This window comes from Lynx rufus, unplaced genomic scaffold, assembly GCF_022079265.1.
Source record: "Lynx rufus isolate CCGP_SWC_20201006 ecotype Redwood Valley unplaced genomic scaffold, mLynRuf1.p SCAF_3, whole genome shotgun sequence".
Lineage (NCBI taxonomy): Eukaryota > Metazoa > Chordata > Mammalia > Carnivora > Felidae > Lynx > Lynx rufus.
In genome coordinates, this window is record NW_025814845.1 from 187,359,722 (window position 1) to 187,380,807 (window position 21,086).

The 21,086-nt window shown below is 47.2% G+C and overlaps 1 protein-coding gene across 5 annotated transcripts in view; it reads left to right on the forward strand.

The window, feature by feature from the left end:
* The window catches only part of IRF2 (interferon regulatory factor 2), an 87,455-nt gene that overhangs the window by 29,197 nt on the left and 37,172 nt on the right, over positions 1-21,086 (forward strand). For 3 of the 5 annotated variants that reach the window (XM_047091072.1, XM_047091073.1, XM_047091074.1), the window contains exon 2: positions 14,688-14,783. In XM_047091072.1, coding sequence (XP_046947028.1) covers positions 14,697-14,783 — 87 coding nt within the window. In that variant the 5' untranslated portion in view covers positions 14,688-14,696. Of the gene's footprint in view, positions 1-8,876; positions 9,048-10,754; positions 10,865-14,687; positions 14,784-21,086 lie in introns of all 5 variants that reach the window. The other 2 variants (XM_047091071.1, XM_047091070.1) reach the window with 1 other exon arrangement.

The following is a 21,086-nucleotide window of genomic DNA, read 5'->3' on the forward strand; positions in this document are numbered from 1 at the left end:
TACTCTGCCGACATTAAGGCTTTTCAGGACTTGGAATGAACACAGGATGGCACTCATTAGCATGTGACTTTACGAGGCCCCATGGGGACTGTGCCCCTCAAGACACCCTATGCTGTAACGTATTACAGCTTTTTACTCACTGTTGGGCAACCGTCCTCACCTGGTCTGGTGCCCCTGGGGTGGGGGGCTCCCCTGGCCCCTAGCCACCCAGTTCCAGGCCAGACAGTTGTGTCTTGGTGTGCATTGTCAGTCCCGTACTAGGCGGTGCTGGCCTCTGAGAGAGTCGGCTGGAGTCCTTGTGGAGCATGAGGTCTGGCTGTCATCAAGAGAGCCCTGTGTCAGCGCCCGGGCTCAGCAGCCATGGGGACGCTGCCCACGGACCAGCACATCCGGGAAGCGTGTTGCCCTGATAATCGAAAAATGACCTCTGCTCCCTGCTTTTTTTTTTCACTTTTTAGCTTGTATTATATTCTGAACTATGTTAACATACATACACTTACATAGAACATATAAAAATCTATGGGACATATAATTACATGTAGTACAAAGGAAATACCCTTCCAGAGTCACACTGTTTCATTATTTGAGTCCACCACATGTTATTTAACCATCTCCCTACTGTCTGGTATTTGGATCAATGTTTTTGCTTTGTAGATAATGCTCCATCGAATAATCCTTGACCGAATATTTGTGTCTGCGGAAACTATTAATTATTAAACACCCACTGTTGATCAGATAGTAGGCCAGGCACTTTACACATCTTAGTGCTACCACAAACCCTAAGGAAGTTAGCCCCATTTTACAGATGAGAAAACTGAGGCCTAGGGATGTGGGGCTCTGCTACCCTTTGCGTTTGGTTCCTAACGCTTTGCCCTGGGGAGAGGCTGTCTTGCCGAGTGAAATACTCCTAGACCTGAGTGGCCCCTACAGTTGTGGAGAAAGTGGTGGAGACGAAGAGATTTATGAGTTTTTAGGGGATTGGCGGGGGGATTTCTCACTCAGGGTCACAACTCCCCAGTCCTAGCCTCATCTAGGGCATGGTGATAAGGATGTAGCCCTAGCGACAGGCTCACCCCTTGCCCACCTTGGTGGACAAAGGAGCCTCCAAGGCCTTCCCTGATCTCCACTCTGCTCAAGGGTGGCCGTGCTGTCCCTGAGTCATTGTGCCTGTCAATCCTGCATCGTGGCACCGTCCTACTCGCTGACAAATAAAGACAGTGCTAGGCCCTGTGGAGATCATAATCATTTATTAGGAAGTTCTAGGTCAAATTAGTTAGCCAAGAGTCAGACAAGATCAGTTATTGTTAACATCCAACTATTCCTTGAAGCCGCCCTATCAGTATGAACAGAATGACTGCTGTGGTAATAGTTGAACCTGTAATGGTCAGGGAAAGCTGTTGGGGAAGGGTAGATTTAAAACTGGCCCTCAATTCCAAGAGAGAAGGGAGTTGGTGCGGAGGGGTGTAGGACAAACAGGGTGCGGGGAGATGTACGCGGGGTTGGCGTGGCGTTTGCACGTCTGGCCCTCCCCAGAGCTCCTAATGCTAAAAATAAGGGAGAAGCAAAATGCCCTCACGGCCCACAATTGCTCTTCATGCACACTGAGGGGATAGAAACTGACAAATACCCCAAATGTTGACCACCATAGTGGTTTCGGTACCTTACAAAGATGTTAACGCGAAACGTCCATCGCGGCGTTGGAGCACAGCTTGTCCAAGAGGGGCTTTTTTTGCGCTCCTGAAATAGTTCTTGGGGCTGAGCAGTTATAGGCTGGGCAGGGTGCACTTTCTTCCTCCCCTTCTTTCTGAGGACCGCCCCAGGACCCAGGTGGCCTGTGCTCTGGGCCAGGTGACCCTGCCGTGTGGCAGAGGCAGAAACAACTGGAGAATACACCCAGGGACGGACAGACAGACAGCAAACCCTCTGGTTCTCCTCTGTTGCTTTCTTAAAGAGGAGTGGGAGGGGTGGAAGGCGGCAAGACAGTTTTATTTTGGAGTGGGGAAATACTGTTTTCCTAGTACACATTACAGAAATAAAGGTCTGGCCGGACAGGATATGCAGTGGGTCTCGCTGGTTTCCACCAGCCAGGAAGGTACTACGAGGGGCAGGAAGTGTGAATCGATGGGGGTGGTGCTGGGCACTGGAGGTGGAGAGCTGCAGTCTACGCATCCGGCCCAACGAGGACAGCTGGAGCTGCCGGCTCTCTCAGCCCTGGCTGGGAGCCCCTTCAGCGCAGGCTCTCCGTGCAGACTGGGAGGCGCTGGGCCCTCCATGCCTCGTTATGTGGACCCCAGTTTGGCCTCATGGTCCAAAGGCCACGTAAGGGCCGAAGACTCCTTCTGTTTAAATCTGAACTCAACCACCCAGTAGCTCTGGGACCTTGGGCAAGTTACTTATTAACCTTCTGTGTCTCAGTTTCCTCATCTGTAAAATGGGGATTTTAGTAGCGCCTACCTTACAGGATCGTGGTGAATCGAGAGAACTAATACTCCTAACAAGCTGGGAACTTGCCTGACAGTGTTCAGCACATAATACTCATCAGCTATTGTTCGTGGGCTTGGAGTGTAGCATGGGATACTGTGTGCTCGGTACCTGCCAGCTGCTGGTGTTTTCAAGGGCTTAGCAAGTCCAAACAGGGATAAGAATTACACAGAAGTTCCCTTCACTTAACCAACAGGTTGCCTCCCCAAAGGTGATTAAGCTTATAGAGTGTGAGTCAGGCTTCTCTCAAAAAAAAAAAAAACAACCCAACAAAACAAAAAACGAAACCACACACACAAAAAACAAAAAACAAAACCAAACAAGAAAATAAAACCAAACAAACAAAAAAAACCCCAGGCCTTTCTCAAAATAGAACAGTTTCAACGTCAGGTGGCTAACCTGCCTCTTCAAAAACCCCACCAGGGTGTCCTAGGCAGATATTTTGTTTTTACCAGCCACCTGACTACTCACTGTGATTTGGAAAACTGGAAGTGGCCTTGAAACTATGTGTCTTTGTTTGGGGACAAATGGTTCCTCATTCACACTGGCCGCATTTCAGGTGTTCAGTAGCCACACGTGGCTGATGGCTCCCTTGTCGGACTGTGTAGATACAGAACGTGTCCCGAATGGCTAGATAGGCCTGGCAGGTGCCTGCTGGGATGTAAAGTGCAAGGCTACACAGATCTACATGTTAAGATATGTGGCGACGTAAACACAAGGTTCCAGCTTGACAGGAGCAGAGGATATATATTGGAGGCAGGATTTGGTAAAGATAGGCTTTGTAGAAGGAATGACATTTGAACCAGCTGTATAGGGGTGGATGGCTATTTTCAGTCTAGGTCTTTCTCCTGAGCTCTAACCCCATGGATCGAATTGCCCACCCAACACTCCCCCCCCGCCCCGATATCCCAAAGATATCCCAAAGCCAGTAGACCCAAAACCAATCTCAATATTTCTCCTCTTAAACCTTCCGTATTCCCCTTGCGGAGAGCGGCATTACCACCTGCCCGGTGTAGAGAAGGGAGAAAGGAGGTCACGGAAGTCCAGATAAGTTTGAAGAGGGAGGGGAGTCAGAAATTCAGAAAGAGCCTGGTGGCTTCTATTTTCCTCCCTGAGGTTAGAGGCAAGACCCTTTGCCGGAATTGATGGGTGTGGAAGTGAATTCGGTAGCGTGAAGATGGAAAGATCTCCGATTGCTCCTGTGGGGAACAGCCACAGGAGCTGATGAGGGAGAAGCAAAAAAGATGTGCAGAAATCTGCATGCTCAGGTGAGGTGTCGTGGATGGTCAGGACTGGGCATCATTCAGCCCAAGCATGGGTTTGTGGCGCCTGAGCAAACAGGAGGGAGGAAGTGAGACCCATCTGCAGTGGAGAAGCGCTGGGGCAGCTGGGTTGGGCAGAGAACGGGGCCGGAGAAGGTGCTCTGGGGAGAGGGGCCCGGGGAGCAGGGCTCCTTGGGCAGAGATGGACGGCAGGGTTCTGTGCCCCCTCTCCGAAAAGCGCACGTTTGCATACATGGAGCATGGTCCGTGTTTCTCAAGGCTTGCTCTCTCTGGATGGAGGACTTCCTGATTGCTTTGGGCTGCATTGAGAACCGTTTCCTAGAATGACCGTTGGCTCACCTGCAGGACGGAAAACCAGTCGTATATTTTGGTGTCTTTCGAGCACCCAGGTGGAGGCCAGAAGTCAGTTTCGGTTGAAGTGGTGCAGTGCAAGTTACTATCAGAGGCTCAGTCCCACTGTTTCAGGTCCCAGACCAGCTTGTGGTCAAAGACAGGGAAGTTTTTGTCAAGTAGCTATGGTAATATCTTCTCTAAAGGATACAGAAAACATGTCCAAGAAAAAAATTGTGGGTAGGATGGCAGACATGCAAAACCGTAATTTGGATGATTCTCAGTGTGGGCAACTTGTTCAGTGATATTTAAAGGCATTTTCGAATTTTAATTTCATGTGCATTCATATTCCATTCATGATGAAAGCTACTCGTCATTGGAGCCCTCATTTTCCTATGACTCATTTGGAGATGTTTATTAAACATATGGAATCCGGAAGGCCGTGGAGCTTATGGGTACTGAATGACAGGGATACCTACACTTAGCTGCGTATCCAAATTGCCCTAGGATAATAAGAAGAACTTGGAAATGCTATTGCAGTGAGTCTAAGATGGGGCCAAGGAGTCTTTTTGTTTGTTTGTTTGTTTGTTTGTTTGCTTTTTTAATTCCCTAGGTAATAATGTGCACAGGCAGTTTGGGGATCTGGTATAGGAGAGTGGAATAGTATAGAAAAATGTAACTATGGTTTATGATACCTCAAGGAGAGCCTTTCCCAGTAATCCTGCCCCATCGTTCAAGGTTGAGTTCCTGAAAAATCCACATAGTAGGAGAATTCATGGTTGAATTGCTTAAAAACCTTGAGAAAAACTGGGCTAGAAACTAAAATTATTAAATGAATCTATGACACACATCTTTCGAAAGTTCGATAAAAGGAAACAGCCAAGTGCACGAAATAAGGATTACATCAGTGATGAGTGATATCACACAGTTGCTTTGATTGCCATTGTGTATTAACTCTCCTGAAGTTTATTTATTCTTTTAATGTTTATTTATTAATTTTGAGAGAGCGAGACAGCAAGCAGGGGAGGGGCAGAGAGATCGGGAGAGAGAGAGAACCTCAAGCAGGCTCCGCATTGTCGGCACAGAGTCCAATGCAGGGCTCAACTCACCAAGTGTGAGGTCATGACCTGAGCTGAAACCAAGAGCCGGACACTCAACCGACTGAGCCACCCAGGTGTCCGTCTCCTGACGTTTAACAAAACGTTTCAAAATTGGTTTCGCATTGGTGCAGATAACATGTCCACTGAGAGGCATGTTTTTTCTGTGTCCAGCACTCATCCCAGTGTTAACACGTCTTCCTGATTTCCTGAGTGATAGTTGTTGGACTTCATCCTCTGGGGCCCCACTGGCCTATGCAGAGTGATTTGAATACTGTAGGCAGAGAAGCACTGAGTACCGAGTATGGCCAAATGGGTGGGCCTCCAGCCCCGCCTTCAGATACGGAGTCCAGTTACCTCACTCTGATTATTTATATCCATTGTAATAATCACTCACGTGGTTGTTTTCATACCGGGTACTTGCTGTTAAATTTCTCTGTCTTCCGGGAGTCCTTCTGGTTCTAAGGTTTGCTATATCCTTTTCTTCTGCTTCCTGCTTTCCACATGACCTTCCCCTTCTCCCCTCGCCGCACCCCCCCACCCCGCCACATGCTCACACACATCTGTGTGCACACCTGGGGAGTGGTTCTGCCCAGTATAATGCTTTTTATACTTTATTTTAAATGTTTATTTTTGAGAGAGAGAGAGAGAGAGAGCACAAGTGGGGGAGGTGCAGAGAGGGGGGTGGGCAACAGCAGATCTGAAGCAGGCTGGCAATGACAGCAGAGAGCCCGATGTGGGGCTTGAACTCATGAACCGTGAGATCATGACCTGAGCCGAAGTCGGACGCTCCACAGACCGGAGCCACCCGGGTGCCCCTGCTTTTTATACTCTTTTTGACCATGGTACCAGTATAATATAATTGAAAATTGAAACAAAAATTCCAAGAAAACAAGCTTACTCTTATTTGGGGGACTCTCAGAGTTTGTGTTCTGTGTTCACCTACATTAAAATTGCTGATCTTAATCCAGTAAGTTGATTTCGTGACCCAGTGTTTGAAAAACACTGGTCTAGAGGCTTTTGACATCTTTGGATTTGAATCCCAGCTTTACCACTTAATAGCTCTGCATCTTGGTGACCAGCTTCATTTCCTCATCTGGAAAACAGGAGCTAAGATACTATACCTCCTATAGTTTGTTTGCAGATTCAATGAAATCATGCATGAGAAGCCCCTGGCTTAGTGTCTGATTCCTAGGAAGCACTTCAATGGGTGACGGGGATAATGATGGTGATGATGGCGATAATTTTCAGTTTTCAACTCCAGCTTTCAGCTCTCTCAACTCACATAATTTGGAACTGGAAATTAACTTTTGCCAAAAAGGTACAAAAGTCAATGTGAGGGGTGTAGACTATCATGCAAGAGGAGCTTGCAATCTGGGGAAAGATTACCAGATGTGCAGAAAAACTTACTAGTACAAATTGCTATTACATTCTTAACACCTGTATTGTCACTTGGCTTTATTTCCCTTGCATTCCCATAGCCACCATTTCGGACCGGAGAAGCAGCTCGGGCTCTTCTCCTTGCTTCAGTTTGCCCCTGTATTGGGTGCTGCTTGGGTCACGGCTAGTCTCAAGCAGGCGCTCAGCAGTCTTACAGCCTCTAAACAAGCTGGGCAATGGGGGGTTCAAAGGGGCTTGGGTGACTCGGACATGATTTTCTTTTTTCTTTTTTTTTAAGTTACTTTTTCAAGCTATGCTTTTGCCCCTCTCTAAAACGGGGACAACAATATTTAACTTATTAGGGCCGGTGTGTGGGTTCGTGATGATCTCTGCAAACCAGCCAGCCCACGCTGCTCACCTGCTCGTGGACTCGCACGAAGCTCCACCCACGGTGGTGTCTAAGTCAGTTGCTCCGCCCACGGCAGCAAACACATCTTCCCCGGTCCTGACCTTGGCTGTTTCTACCAACTTCACCTTTGCCAGGCTTGCTTGCCACTTTGCCTAGGCGATTCTTCCCCATCCTATAAGTACTCCCTTTGCCGCACAGCTTTCCCTTACAAACCCATCCAGTAATGATTTATATATTCTTTGTGAAACTGGTTCGCATAGTTGGCAATTAATCATATACTGCCTTCTGATCTCCATTGCAGTCTTTTATTATTATAATTATAGTATTATTAGGTAGCTTTATATGATTTATGTCACATACCCCCAGTTAACTTACTAATTCCTTGAGGGTAGTGATCATGCCTCACATGTCTCTGAGTCGACCATAGCATTTAGCAGAGTTCCCTGCAATAACATGTGTAATAAGTATTTGTTGATACACTGGACGACTGGATACTGCCCACACGAGCTGCCATAGAGCTGTGAGGGAAGGTTAGTGGATGAAAAGAGAGTTGAGCTAGCTTTTGTGAGGGGGGTAACCCTCCCATAGGTTGGTAAGAGGGGTGGGCACATGGTTACGTAGGGAGGGCTGTTAGGTGACAAATACATGTTGCAGCTGCAGAAGAAATGGGATGGAGCATTGCTGCGGTCAGCTTCTGCGACACGGACTCATGCTGAAGCCCTGATGTTAGCTAGCTGCACAGCACCAACCCTCCTGACTTCCCTGCTCCCCAGTTTTGACCTATCTCCTGTGCCCTTGCAACTGGGAGATGAGCTGTGGGGCTGCTGGTGGAAACGCTCTGTTTTTCTCTGAGTGAAGATGCTTTTATTTCCACTTCATTCTTGAAGGAAATACTCGCTGTCTATAAACTTTGAAAAATAGCTGTTTCTTTCAGTACTTTTGGAGACACCTTTCCATTGTCTTCTGTCTTCCCTGGTTTCTGTTGAGTAGTAGTAACTGTAAGGCTTCTGGGTCTTGGGGGTTTTGTTCTTTGCTCTTTAAAGGTGATGCCTATTCCCCACCCTCCCTCCACCCCCTCCCCCAGCTGTTCTTAAGATTTTTTGCAATAGTTTTGGTTTTCAGCAAACCTACTATAGTATGCTTAGGTGGTGTTTCATTCGTGTTTGTCTGTTTGGGGTTTGTAGCAAGTTATTAAGATAATTGGTCATGGTCTGCAAACATTGCTTTTTGCCTCATTCTTTCTCGTGTCCTCGTGGAACTACAAACTGCCCATGTTTGACATCTTTTTAGATCTAAAATAGAATCTCCTATGGATTTTATGTTCTTTGTAACATTCTCCACTCTTCTGCCTCTAAGTGCTTCATTCTGTTTATTTCCTTCTGACTTCTGTTCTGGTTCACTGATTTTTTTTTTTATGATGTCTAATATGTTGGTACACCCGTCTGTTGAGTTCTTAATTTTAATTATTTGCTCTTTAGTTTTATTTTTTTTATTTTTTTGAGTTATTTATTGATTTTGAAAAGCGGGGGCAGAGAGAGGGAGAGAGGGAGAATCCCAAGCAGGCTCCACACTGTTAGCACAGAATCCAAGTCAGGGCTCGAACCCGCAAACCATGAGATCATGACCTGAGCCAAAATCAAGTTAATCAGTGCTTAACTGAATGGGCCACCCAGGTGCCCTTGCCCTTTAGTTTTAGAATTTCTTTTTTAGGTTCTAGGTTTTTGCGAACATTTTCTGTCTTGTTTTTATTTCCTTGAACATGTTAGGCATTCTTGTTTTAAAGACTGTGTCTGAAAACTTTTGGTATCTGCGTCTCCATTGTATCTGTGAAAGACCTGTGGGTGTCTTTTTGTTGTCCATGTTTCATTGATTTTTTATTTATCCTTGTGTTCTCAGCCAGATTGATTGAATGCTCACCGTTGCGTATGAAAAACTCCAGAGATAATATAAATCCTAGGATAATGTTGTCTTCCTCAAGATATAATTTACATTTGCTTCTGGGAGTTCCAGATCATTTTAATTTGCACAAGGATTGAGGTGATTCAGAGCTAGGCTTCAGTCTCTGAGGTCAGTCTCTTTCCATTTAGTTTTTATCCCAAACAAGCTTGTGTGTGTGTGTGTGTGTGTGTGGTTTCCAGGACTCCCTTTTCCTAGTTGGGTCCTGATCTTCAGTTTTTATCCCCCTAGTTCTGGGATCAGCAGATGCCCCCAGGCTGGGAAAAGAGTGCCCCAAACGTCAGGCTTACCTTCCCGGGTTTCATTCTTGTCCCAGACCCTGCCGTCCTAATTCTTTACTACCTTGTTAGCTCTCTGATTCTTCTAAACGGATTTAAAACACACACACACATGTTTTGTACAGGTTTTCTTGTTATTCACCTTGGGAGTTAGGTCTGAATTACCCATTTTGTCATTATCAGAAGTGCACCCCTCCTCCACTCAGCCAAGGATTTTATTATCTTAAATCCAGCAGGGATGTTTAGAAGTCTCTAGAAAAGAACATTAACATGATTTAAGTGGTATTTTAGGAAATTTAATATGTCAGTGGTATGCAAAGCAGACAGGAGTTGGGAAAGGCTCAGTACGTAGAACGGTTAAAAGACCATCATAACTGAGTGCTTTCTAGAGTAAGAAAAAAAGCAGGTGTTAGGGTTTCTGAATCTGGGCATTTCAGAGAGACATGAATGAGAGCCTTGGCTCTCCTACTTACTAGCGGGTTGCGTTAAACAGTTCCTTTACCTGTCCTCTCATCTGTGATATGTAATTTTAAAGTCCCTGCATTCCAGGGTTATAAAAATTACATGAGGAACTCCTAGAAAACTCTGGTTTTAAGACTTGGCATATAGTATGTGCTCAGTAAATAGTAGCCATTTCTTTACCATTCCAAGATCCAAACTTCAGTGATTCAGGTTAAAATTCAAGATCACTGTTAATGGCCCTAAGCAGGACCATAACAGTGTCATCTTCATGGGGGCTGTTCACTTGCTATGAGTTCAGTCACTGTGTTCCAGGAAATAGCTTGTTTGCGTTTATGCAGCATTGCGGTGCCCTAAATACCCGCCATGTACTGAACTGATTTATAGGCTGATTCCATGGTTTTGAAGATGAGACCAACCCCGTATCTAGAAGGTATAATGATAGGTGGCTTTAGAAAGTGCCTTTTGTCGGGCTTGATGGTAGATGCTCTGTATTTTAGGTTTATGGAACCTCAAGACTTCAGCGTTTCACTTTTAAATTAAAAAATTTTTTTAATGTTTATTTTTGAGACACAGAGAGAGAGAGAGAGAGAGAGAGAGAGACAGAGCATGAGTGGGGGAGGGGCAGAGAGAGAGGGAGACCCAGAATCCGAAGCAGGCTCCAGGCTCCAAGCTGTCGGCACAGAGCCTGGCGAGGGGCTCAAACTCGCCAACTGCAAGATCGTGACCTGAGCCACCCAGGCACCCCAGCATTTCACTTTTAAAAACAACCCAGTGTACAAGAATAGATAGAAGCTTACCAAAAAAAGATACATCAGATGATGAGCCTTCATGTTACAAAAGGATTCCTGGAGTCATGGATAACTTGGCATATTATCTTTTTGAAACCTCTTCATTTTCCTAGATGATCGAAGTGTGGACCGGAGGGTTTGAGTGACTAGTGCAAGGGCACCCGCTAATAATGGCAAAGTCAGGACTGGAACACAAGTGTGTTGATTTCTGGCATACTTTGGTTTTCTTGACAAAAATAGCCCCTCTGTGTCTTTTCTAACCAGTCCTGTGCCTTCCTCAACTCTGTTAGAGTTTCATATGGGCCATGGGAACTGGTGCCTACGGGAAACTTGCCTTACAGAAGGAAGACCAATCTGTCACTGTGAATTTCCTGGACAGAAGCTGGAAAATACATGCCGAGTAAGCATCTTTTCTCCGTATTCAGTCTCTGACCCTCTGTGACTGTCATCCCTGCCTTTTAATCTCTAGAAGTATAATTTATTTTTAGTTCACACTAAATGATGAGTTTCTGGGGCTAAGCCCAGAAGAGAATTCTACTTTTGCTTCTTTCACAGAAGTCAGGGTGCACACTCAACTTCTGATCGTCATGGGAAATCTGTGTCAATAACACCTGTTTTCTTCCGTGTCATGTGGCAACACCACTGGTAATTCATTACTTTTTTAGTGGGGGAAGTGGGGCCGGGCTATAAAATCAAGTATAAATAGAGGAAGTATCTTCAGGTAAAAGGATCAGGTTTTTCTTGTTTAACATCAGGGATGTCCTAGCTGTTTAAAACATAACAAAACATAGAAACTGAAATAAGTGAAACCCTTTAAAAATTTTTTTTAATGTTTGTTTATTTTTTTTTTTTAAGAGAGAGTGTGAGAGGGGCAGAGAGAGAGGGAGGCACAGAATCCGAAGCAGGCTCCAGGCTCTGAGCTGTCCGCACAGAGCCTGATGTGGGGCTCGAACCCACAAACTGGGAGATCGTGACCTGAGCTGAAGTCGGATGCTTAACCGACTGAGCCACCCAGGCGGCCCAAGTGAAGCCCTTTGTCACAGAGTTTGTCCTACTCTGATAAGGCAATACTTGCATGTGTTTGCCTTTCCTACAGACCTGCTTATGATTTTTTTTTAATTTTTTTTCAACGTTTATTTATTTTTGGGACAGAGAGAGACAGAGCATGAACGGGGGAGGGGCAGAGAGAGAGGGAGACACAGAATCGGAAACAGGCTCCAGGCTCTGAGCCATCAGCCCAGAGCCCAACGCGGGGCTCGAACTCACGGACCGTGAGATCGTGACCTGGCTGAAGTCGGACACTTAACCGACTGCGCCACCCAGGCGCCCCCAGACCTGCTTATGATTAATGACAGTCCTGATTAAAGATTTAGAATATGTTTTACGTGTGTAATTTCCATAGCATTTTGGCTCGGTAAGTAATAGCGTGAGGTTTGTTAGGAAGGTGCAGAATGTGAATGAATAAGGGATGAACCACAACCTGAGACGCTAAGACCGGTGGAGGAGGTCTGCCTGTCAGAAGGACCAGACTGTGCAGGAAGTCACAGAAGAGCAGGTGGCTGATAATTAAAAGTAAAAGGCAATCTAGAGCCTTGCTCCTTCGAGTCTGATTCCAGGACCCAAGAGTTTATTAGAAAAATGCAATCACGGGTGCCTGGGTGGCTCAGTCAGTTAAGTGTCCGACTCTTGATCATGGCTCAGGTCATGATCTCACGGTTCATGAGTTTAAGTGCTGCGTCGGGCTCTGTGTGCTGACAGCACGGAGCCTGCTCGGGATTCTCTGTCTCCCTCTCTGTCTGCCCCTCCCCTGCTCATTCTCTCTCTCTCTCTCTCTCTCTCTCTCTCTCTCAGCATAAATAAATAAACTTAAAAAAAGAAACATAGACTCACAGGGCTTCATCTTCCAAATGAAGATTTGTGTGCACATTAAGGCTGGTGAGCGCTGGTCTGCATTCTGTAATCCACTCTTACCTTTCCTGTTAACAAAATGGATCATGGCATTTATCTGCATCAGTCTCCAATTTCCCCTTCAGTCTTGGGATGATGGCCACAGGCCCAGGCATGGTTTTCTAGGCCCCGCGGGACCAGCCTGTGTCTGGCACCCTCTCTCTTGCTGACTGCTTCCTAGTATCATTCTGTACCCAGGACTCTTCATTTGGTATGGAAATGTCTTCTTACCTGTTTCCTGTTCGGCTGGGAGTTCCTAGATGCTAGAGGATGTCTTACCTTTTCCTGTTCCTGGAGTATCGTTCTCAATAAATGTCTCTGAGTGGGTGGATGAATGAAAGCGAGTGGAGTGACTTCAGGGCCATTAAGAACCGCTGTGTTGGGAGCTCCTTTGGGCCTGTCCCTGCGGCTCCTGTTACGTGTCTCCAAGAGTGGCCCAGAGCCTCCACGGGAGCGGATGGGGGCCAATCTGCGATGGCAGCCCAGCCTGGCCACCTTTCGAGCTGGCCTGGATCTTGTTTGAACATCTCCTGCGTGGAAGGCAGCGTTCGGGCTTTGTAGGAATATAAAAGACCTATGAGAGGTAGAATTCCTCCTCTTAAAGAGCTTACGGGTTGGTCAGGGAGAGGGCGGGTATGCAGTGGGAAAGTTTATAGTTAAGGTAAGAGTTGGATAAGAATAAAGACAGCAGAGAGCCGCCCTAAAGCAATGTTTAATTCTCAAACGAGCAGCAGCGTAAGATCAGTGACTGTTGGGGAAGTCCGGGAGGGGAGGGATTTATTCAGGCTGGAGTGGTTCGGGGAGGCCCGTGGAGGAGGAGGGCAGAAGGGTCTTGGAGGCTGGGTCAGGATGGACAAGGCCGGGGAGGGAGGAGCAGAGAGCACGGTGTGTTGAGAGAGCAGAGCCCGAGGCATCTGCAACCGTGAGTGCATCTGAACTGGGAGAGATGTGCAAGGGAAATGCAGGTTCTAGAATGTAATTAGGCTCGAGAGGCCAAGGACGCGGTCCCACCTGGTTCACGTGGTGATGCTTGCACTCTGGGATGAGCTGGGGGAGGCACAGAGGAGAGAAGTCCTCAGCAAGCTGCAAGAGAGTGTAACTGAAACTTCGCCCATCTCAATGCAAATTCATCTCGGTAGAATTTTCAGAGCTCATTTTTGGAGGAGGAAATGAGTAAAAGAAGGAAGATGCCACGAAGGGTTGAAAAGAGGATAATGTCACACTGCCCGTGAAGCTTTATAGAGTGGGGGCTTGAGTTGGCCTCCTCTTTGCTTTTGAATCCCATCTCAAATTTAGATTGGTGTGCAAACAGGGTGCAGGAGCGGCAGGCAGTACTTTGTTAGTGATTCCACTCTGGATGTTTTAAGTGGGCAAGGGAAGGAAGAGTATCTAGAAAGGTGTCTGGAAGGAGGGGAGAGAGGCCTTATGTGGGCCGGTAGAGGAACCGCGCTGAGACCATGCAGCTGTTTGCAGAGGGAAGGGGAGGGTGGTCTCAGGGCAGGGGGGTGGGGTGCCGTGCACACTTGTAAAGGAAGACCGATGAGGGAGGGGGCAAGAGAATGCATGAGTGAGCGCAGAGCAGAAGCCAGAGCAAGACGCTGCTGTGCCCTGGAAGCCGACAGCATGTGTCCGAACGGGAGAGCTCGCTGGTGAAAGACCTTGGAGCCAAGTGAACTGATTCTTTTAGGCTTTAAAGTGCAAAGATCGGGGCTTCAAAGCATTTTGGCAGCCCAGATTCCCAGGAGCAACGAATTGGTTCTAAGAACTCTTACCCACAACGGTTTTGCCCTGTCCCTCCTGGGCTCTTAGAAGGATAATGCCCAGAGGTATTTGTAAGATACCGGTCCTCCCATTACCGGCCTGGTAATACACGGAAGGCGTCTGCTATAAACACGGCCAGGTTGGGGTGGGGGGCTTAAGACCTTGCGTTAGGCCAGGTCACTCAGGGCTGTCCGAGCCTTTGAGCCCGCAGAATTTCTGCCAGCCCAGGCGTCCTACGTCCCTGGAACCGTCTCCGCCAAGAGCAGGCCTGGCTCAAACCACTGACCCACTGAGCCGGCTCCTGCGGAGTAAGCGTGCCCAGGGTGGGCAGGTGGGCTCGATGCAGAGCCCCCAGTGCCCGCCCTAGCCCTCCAGTCCCCATGTACACATCAGCTGCGTGGTTTTGGGCAAAGGAGGGGGATCGTGGAGGACGGTCAGGCAGGGGTCTAGAACTTTCTAGTGCAGACATGGCAGGCAGTGGCAGAATTGCCTAATAACTGTGCTTCTCTTTGCAGAAGGGTACCATGCCCGTGGAAAGGATGCGAATGCGCCCATGGCTGGAGGAACAGATAAATTCAAATACAATACCGGGGCTGAAGTGGCTTAACAAGGTAAGTGTGTTTGGTGCTTGTGTGTGTGTGTGTGTGTGTGTGTGTGTGTGAGAGAGAGAGAGAGAGAGAGAGAGACAGAGAGACAGAGAGACAGAGAGAGAGGAGGAGGAGGAAGAGGAGGAGGAGGGGGTCCTTACTAAAACCACATACACATAGACTGCCAGAAAGTAAAATTGTATTCCTTGTGTTCAGAATCTGATGCTTGTTAATTACAAAACCAACCCACCCAAAATGATCTGTGTTTTTCTTCAATGATTCTTACCCTCTTCCTTCTGTGAATTTTTCTCTCGCTTCTCCTGGCTTTCTAGGATCAGAGGACGTGGAAATCTTGGGTTTTACATTGGGAATGGGGCATATTGGCTTTCTTCTCAGTATTCTCTATAGAGAAGACTCTTGGTTTTGTCTTTTTTTTTTTTTTTTTTAAATTTTTTTTTTCAACGTTTATTTATTTTTGAGACAGAGAGAGACAGAGCATGAACGGGGGAGGGGCAGAGAGAGAGGGAGACACAGAATCGGAAACAGGCTCCAGGCTCCGAGCCATCAGCCCAGAGCCCGACGCGGGGCTCGAACTCACGAACCGTGAGATCGTGACCTGGCTGAAGTCGGACACTTAACCGACTGCGCCACCCAGGCGCCCCTCTTGGTTTTGTCTTTAAAAACATCTCTTTCTTTTTTTTTTTAAGTTTATTTATTTATTGTTTGAGAGACAGAGACAGTATGAGTGGGGGAGGGGCAGAGAGAAAGGGCAAGAGAGAGAGAATCGCAAGCTGGCCCTGCACTGCCAGCACAGAGCCCGATGTGGGGCTCTGACCTACGAGACAGCAAGATCATGACCTGAGCCGAAACCAAGAGTCGGACACTTAACCAGCTGAGTCACCCAAGTGCCCCTGTCTTTTCTTTTTATTGTGAAACACCGTGTGCCTACTTGTCCTAAAAAAGTAGTCTCTCGTTTACAACCCACACATATACATAAATACTCTCTGACTTTATCAACCCCAAACTCTCAATCTAATTGATCCTACCTGTTGGGAGTGAATCAGGAAGAGAGCGGATGTCAAAATAAAGAACACCTGAAAATATATAGTTAACAGCTAGAAAAGCATCTAACATATCACGCTGTCTTTCAGAGGGCCCAAGAGAGAAGTTTCTCTCCCCCTACCAGGAATATCTCAGTTCTTCTGAGTAAATTTCCTTTTTCTCTTCTGCCTCCCCACTCATTTTAATCTTAAGGACCCAATGAATAATTCAGCTGGTCAGGCTTCATCTTTTTTTTTTTTAAATTTTTTCAACGTTTATTTATTTTTGGGACAGAGAGAGACAGAGCATGAACAGGGGAGGGGCAGAGAGAGAGGGAGACACAGAATCGGAAACAGGCTCCAGGCTCCGAGCCATCAGCCCAGAGCCCGACGCGGGGCTCGAACTCACGGACCGCGAGATCGTGACCTGGCTGAAGTCGGATGCTTAACCGACTGCGCCACCCAGGCGCCCCACAGGCTTCATCTTTTATCACATGGTTGAGTGCTTAGAGCCTGATTGTGGCCCTCTTCTCACAAGTGTGCAGGATACTACAGCATGATTGTGTTGACTAAGATCACTCCTGGCTTCATCTTTGCTTTTCAGATAGCTGTCAAGCCTTATTTCTTTTTTCCTCATCCACTTTTTTTGTTCACTTATTTTAAATGTATTGTATTTGAGCGCATCGGTTTCAGTGGCTCCTTTCTGAAACAAGGTGGGGTAAAAAGTAAATAGAAATCACTTAAGTAAACCATATGTCCACTTCATGGGAGCTGTCGTGTATCTTAACGTCGCATGGCAAATAAAATGTTTTTCTAGGCTTGCTGTATCTCTAGCGTTTTAGATTTGTATCCTGGAGGGGTTTTGTAATTAGCCTGCTCCAAATAAATCAGGTTGGGCCTTGGCCTCCGTGGCCAGCAGGGGCACAAGTGGAATTATAAGGAGAGGGGAGTCTGTCATCGAGGAGAGTTGAAGAAATGTGGGGTACTCAATAATAATAGTAACAACAGCTACTCCTTTAAGCAAGATACGTGCATGAACTCACGTAATCCCCACAATGGGGTAGATACTGTTAGGTTTTCCATTTTACAGACCAGGAAGCCAAGGTGCAGAGTCATTAAGTAGGATTATATTAAAAAAATTTTTTTTTAATGTTTATTCATCTTTGAGAGAGACAGAGACAGAGACAGAGAGCTGGTAGTGGAGGGACAGAGAGAGAGGGAGACACGGAATCCAAAGCAGCCTCCAGGCTCCGAGCTGTCAGCACAGAGCCCGACGTAGGGCTCAGACTCATGAGCTGTGAGATCATGACCTGAGCGGAAGTTGGAGGCTTACCCAACGGAACCACCCCGGCACCCTGGTAGGAGTACGTTTTAAAGAACAAGTAACTTTGCCTATATTGATCAGAGTACGAAATTAACACAGAAGTTCCTGATTTCTGAAGAGAAGTACTTTTTTTTTTTTTCCTCGTACAAAAATATATCCACCAGTTTGGCTGGTTTGATGCAATAGCAAACTTCACGTGTCATTGCGTCCCCTGTATGAGGAGGCATTTGATATGGTGCAGTGAACTGTCCTTTTAGTAGGGCTGAATTGTGCCCCCGCCCCTGCCCCCCTGCAAACCATATATCCACTTCCTTACCCCCGGAACCTGTGGACATGTCCTTACTGGGAGAAAGGGTCTTTGGGAAGAGTTAAAGATCTCAAGATGCCAATGCGGTGACAAGTGTCCATAGAAGAGGCGGAGAGGAGAAGACCCACCCAGAGCAGAAGACGAAGTGAAGACAGAGGCAGAGATTGGAGAGACGGATCCACTAAGCCAAGGAGCGCCTGACCCCACCCGAAGCTGGACGTGTCAAGGGAGGACTGTCCTTACAGCCTCTGAAGGAGATGCGACCCTGCTGACCTCTTGGCCCTGGGTTTCCGGCCTCCAGCACGGTCCTGGGCTATACGCTGCCCCGTCTATGGCAGTTTGGGGACAGCCTGTGAGAAGCAAATCCACCCTCTTGGGACTGCTTCCTCACTGGGACTCCACTGCGACACCTTTTCTTCCATCTACTTCGTCGGTGATTTTCCTGAGAGAGGACCGCAAAGGAAGTGGATTCTTCTCTGTGCAGCGAACGCTCCACCCCTGTCAGGTGGCCCTCCCTGTTGAGCTCCGCTCAGCTGGCTTCTGGCTTGTGAGTTCTCTTCCCTGGCGGAGCGGGAAAGGAGACCCCTCGGCCGCCCCGTCTGGCCCCCCTGCTGGCCCTCCGCCTGAGCGGGCCGTGGCTGCCGCAGTGAGGCCTCTGAGGCACAGGAGGCCGCGTGCGCCCTGGGGACCGGTCATTCGGGCCGCCCACCCGCCTGGGCAGAGCATCTGCAAGGTTGTCTGTGTGCTCAGGCAGGGCTGTCACCGGCACTGTGCACCTCGGGTGGCATCAGGACCTTTTCTCTCCGTACCTCCACCTCCTCGGGGCATCTTTGTCTAGGTTTCTGCTAACTTAGGCTTTGGCATTCGTCTGCCCACCTAAATATTTGAGACCTTGCTGTTCTTTCCTTCTCCTTCACAAGCATTCTGCCTGAAATTCCTGCTTGCGTTCTGTGGCTTGAGGTCGTCGTAAAATCTCTTCTCCTGCTGAAGACTGGTGGGGACTCTTAGAAAACGGCCCTGTCCGTGGGGCTCTGTTACTCACTTAGGCCTTAGCTGCGTTGTTCAGAATGTGTTGGCGTTGATGGGGGGGTACTCCGTGCTGGAAGGCCCTGGAGGGCAGGCCAGGGAGGTCTCGGTTGTTACTGCTCGCTGGCTGGGTGCTGGGCCTCCCTCCCGCCCGTTACTTTTTTTTGATATTTGTGTAGAAAGAGGAGGGGGAGGGGCAGAGGAAAAGAGAGAATCTTAAGTAGGCTCCATAGTCAGCATGGAGCCCTCTGCGGGGCTCGATCCCACAACCCTGGGATCATGACCTGAGCTGAAATTAAGAGTGGGACACTCAACGGACTGAGCCACCCAGGCACCCCAGGGCCCGTCACTTTTTATTAGGAGCATTTGCACACATACACAGTAGGTTTAAATGGTATAATGGCTAGAGAGAAGAGTGTAGCAAAATCCCGTGTAGTTTTAAAACTCGCCTCTACATGTAACCATTATTAACATTTGTTAAAAATGTCTTATTTATTTTTGAGAGAGCGAGCGCGAGCGGGGAGGGCAGAGAGAGAGGGGGAGGCAGAAGATCGAAGCAGGCTGCACGCTGACAGCTGGCTGACAGCAACCTGATGTGGGGCTCAAACTCACGAACCGCGAGATCATGTCCTGAGCCGAAGTCAGGCTCTCAACCAACTGAGCCATCCAGATGCCCCAACAATTGTTAACATTTAAAAAATTTGTGTGTGTGTGTGGTATTTGAAAGCAACTCCCTGACAGCATACATGTATAAGACTTAAAACCATTTTCTATATGTTCACCATACCATTGTCAATTGTATAACCATAAATAAATCATAATTAATCGTAATTTTTTAACATCATCACTGCACCGTCCATATCCGAAATGCCTCGACTATTCCCAAAATGTGTTTCTACAGTTTATTTGTTCAGTCAGAATCCAGAGAAGGCTCACAGGTTGTGTTTGGTTGGTCTGATTCGAAGTGTCTCCTGATTGTCATGATAATGAATGGTAGCTCCTCCTTTTTTTCCCTTTTTGCCATTGACTTGTGGAAGAGACCAGGTCATTTCTGGATTGGTCCAAACGCTTGTTTGTGGTTTCTCTGGGCCATTTTTTGAGGAGGGAAGGAGGCAGCCACATCCAGGCTCATTGTTTGCTTTGTAGCTCTGATTGATTCCCACTCTGGTTCTTGGAGTTCTCATTTCATGTGGGAGACCTACCTGGACCCCGGGGCCAAGGCCACTCTCCAAGCGTACGGTGTCCCTAGGTAGTTTCAGACCTTATCCTTTCATTCACAAGCAGGCTTGTGTTTATATAAATATCAGTCCACCTCAGGTCAAGGTAAGGAGTCCAAACAAAAACAGCAGAGTAGATTGGAACATCTTATAGACAGTGGAGGAGAGAAGAAGCGGAGGAAGTTAAATGAGCTAGTTTCCACTTGGGGCCAAGGTATGTTTGTTCTGCATTACTCAAGATAATCTTAAATGTTCTTCTCAGTTCAAGCAGTGCTTCTCCCTCTTGCCCTCAGGTAGGTAGGCAGAGTCCTCTCTCTGTATAAGCACTGGTAGAGTCTGTAACATGCCATCCTTCCATACATGGTAGGCACATCCTATGTGGATGGGACACTCAGGGCTTCTCATAGCAAGTACTGATGTCCCAGAGTCTACACAGACATGGAGCAATGTCATTATCACCTTTGGGACATAAAGATCTATGACCAGAATGTTTACTCGTCAGAATCTCTTCCAGTGCGTTACATTTTTTTTAATGTTTTTATTTTTGAGAAAGAGAGAGAGCGAGTATGAGTGGGAGAGGGGCAGAGAGAGAGGGAGACACAGAATCCAAAGCAGGCTCCAGGTTCTGAGATGTCAGCACAGAGCCCAACGCGGGGCTCAAACTCACAAGCCACGAGATCATGATCTGAGGCGAAGTCGGGTGCTCAACTGACTGAGCCACCCAGGTGCCCCCAGAATCTCTTCCGGTTTTAAAATGAATCTCCCCTTCTTTATCTTTTAACATAGTCTTTAAAAAAAAAGATATATGTGATATGTTTATTAGTTGTTTATTTTTTGCAACAGGAAAAAGTAGTTAAAAGTAACATGTAGTTTTTTGGGGATACTTGGGTGGCTTAGCTGGGTAAGTGTCCAACTCTTGATCTCAACTCAGGTCATGATCTCATGGTTTGTGAGATCAAGCTCCTCATTGGGCTCTGTGCTGACAGCATAGAGCCTGCTTAGGATTCTCTCTCCCTTTCTCTCTGCCCCTCCTCCACTCACACTCTATCTCAAAGTAAATAAATACACTTTAAAAAAGTTACATGTATTTTTTTTTAATTTACCACTTTAACCATTTTAAAATGTACAATTCAGTGGCATTAAGTATACTCACAGTGTTACACAACCATCGCCACTACAACTCCAGAATTTTCATCACCCCAAGAGGACGACACTGTGCCCGTTAAGCAGTCACTTTCCATTGCAAGGCACTGCAAATCCTTTCCTTGTGCAAGGCATCAACTAGTCTGCTTTCTGTCTCTTTGGATTCGCCTTTTCTGGTCATTTCATATAAATGGAGCCATTCAATAGGCGGCCTCTTGTAGAAGGCTTCTTTCACTTAGTGTAATGTTCAAGGTTCATTCATGTTGTAGC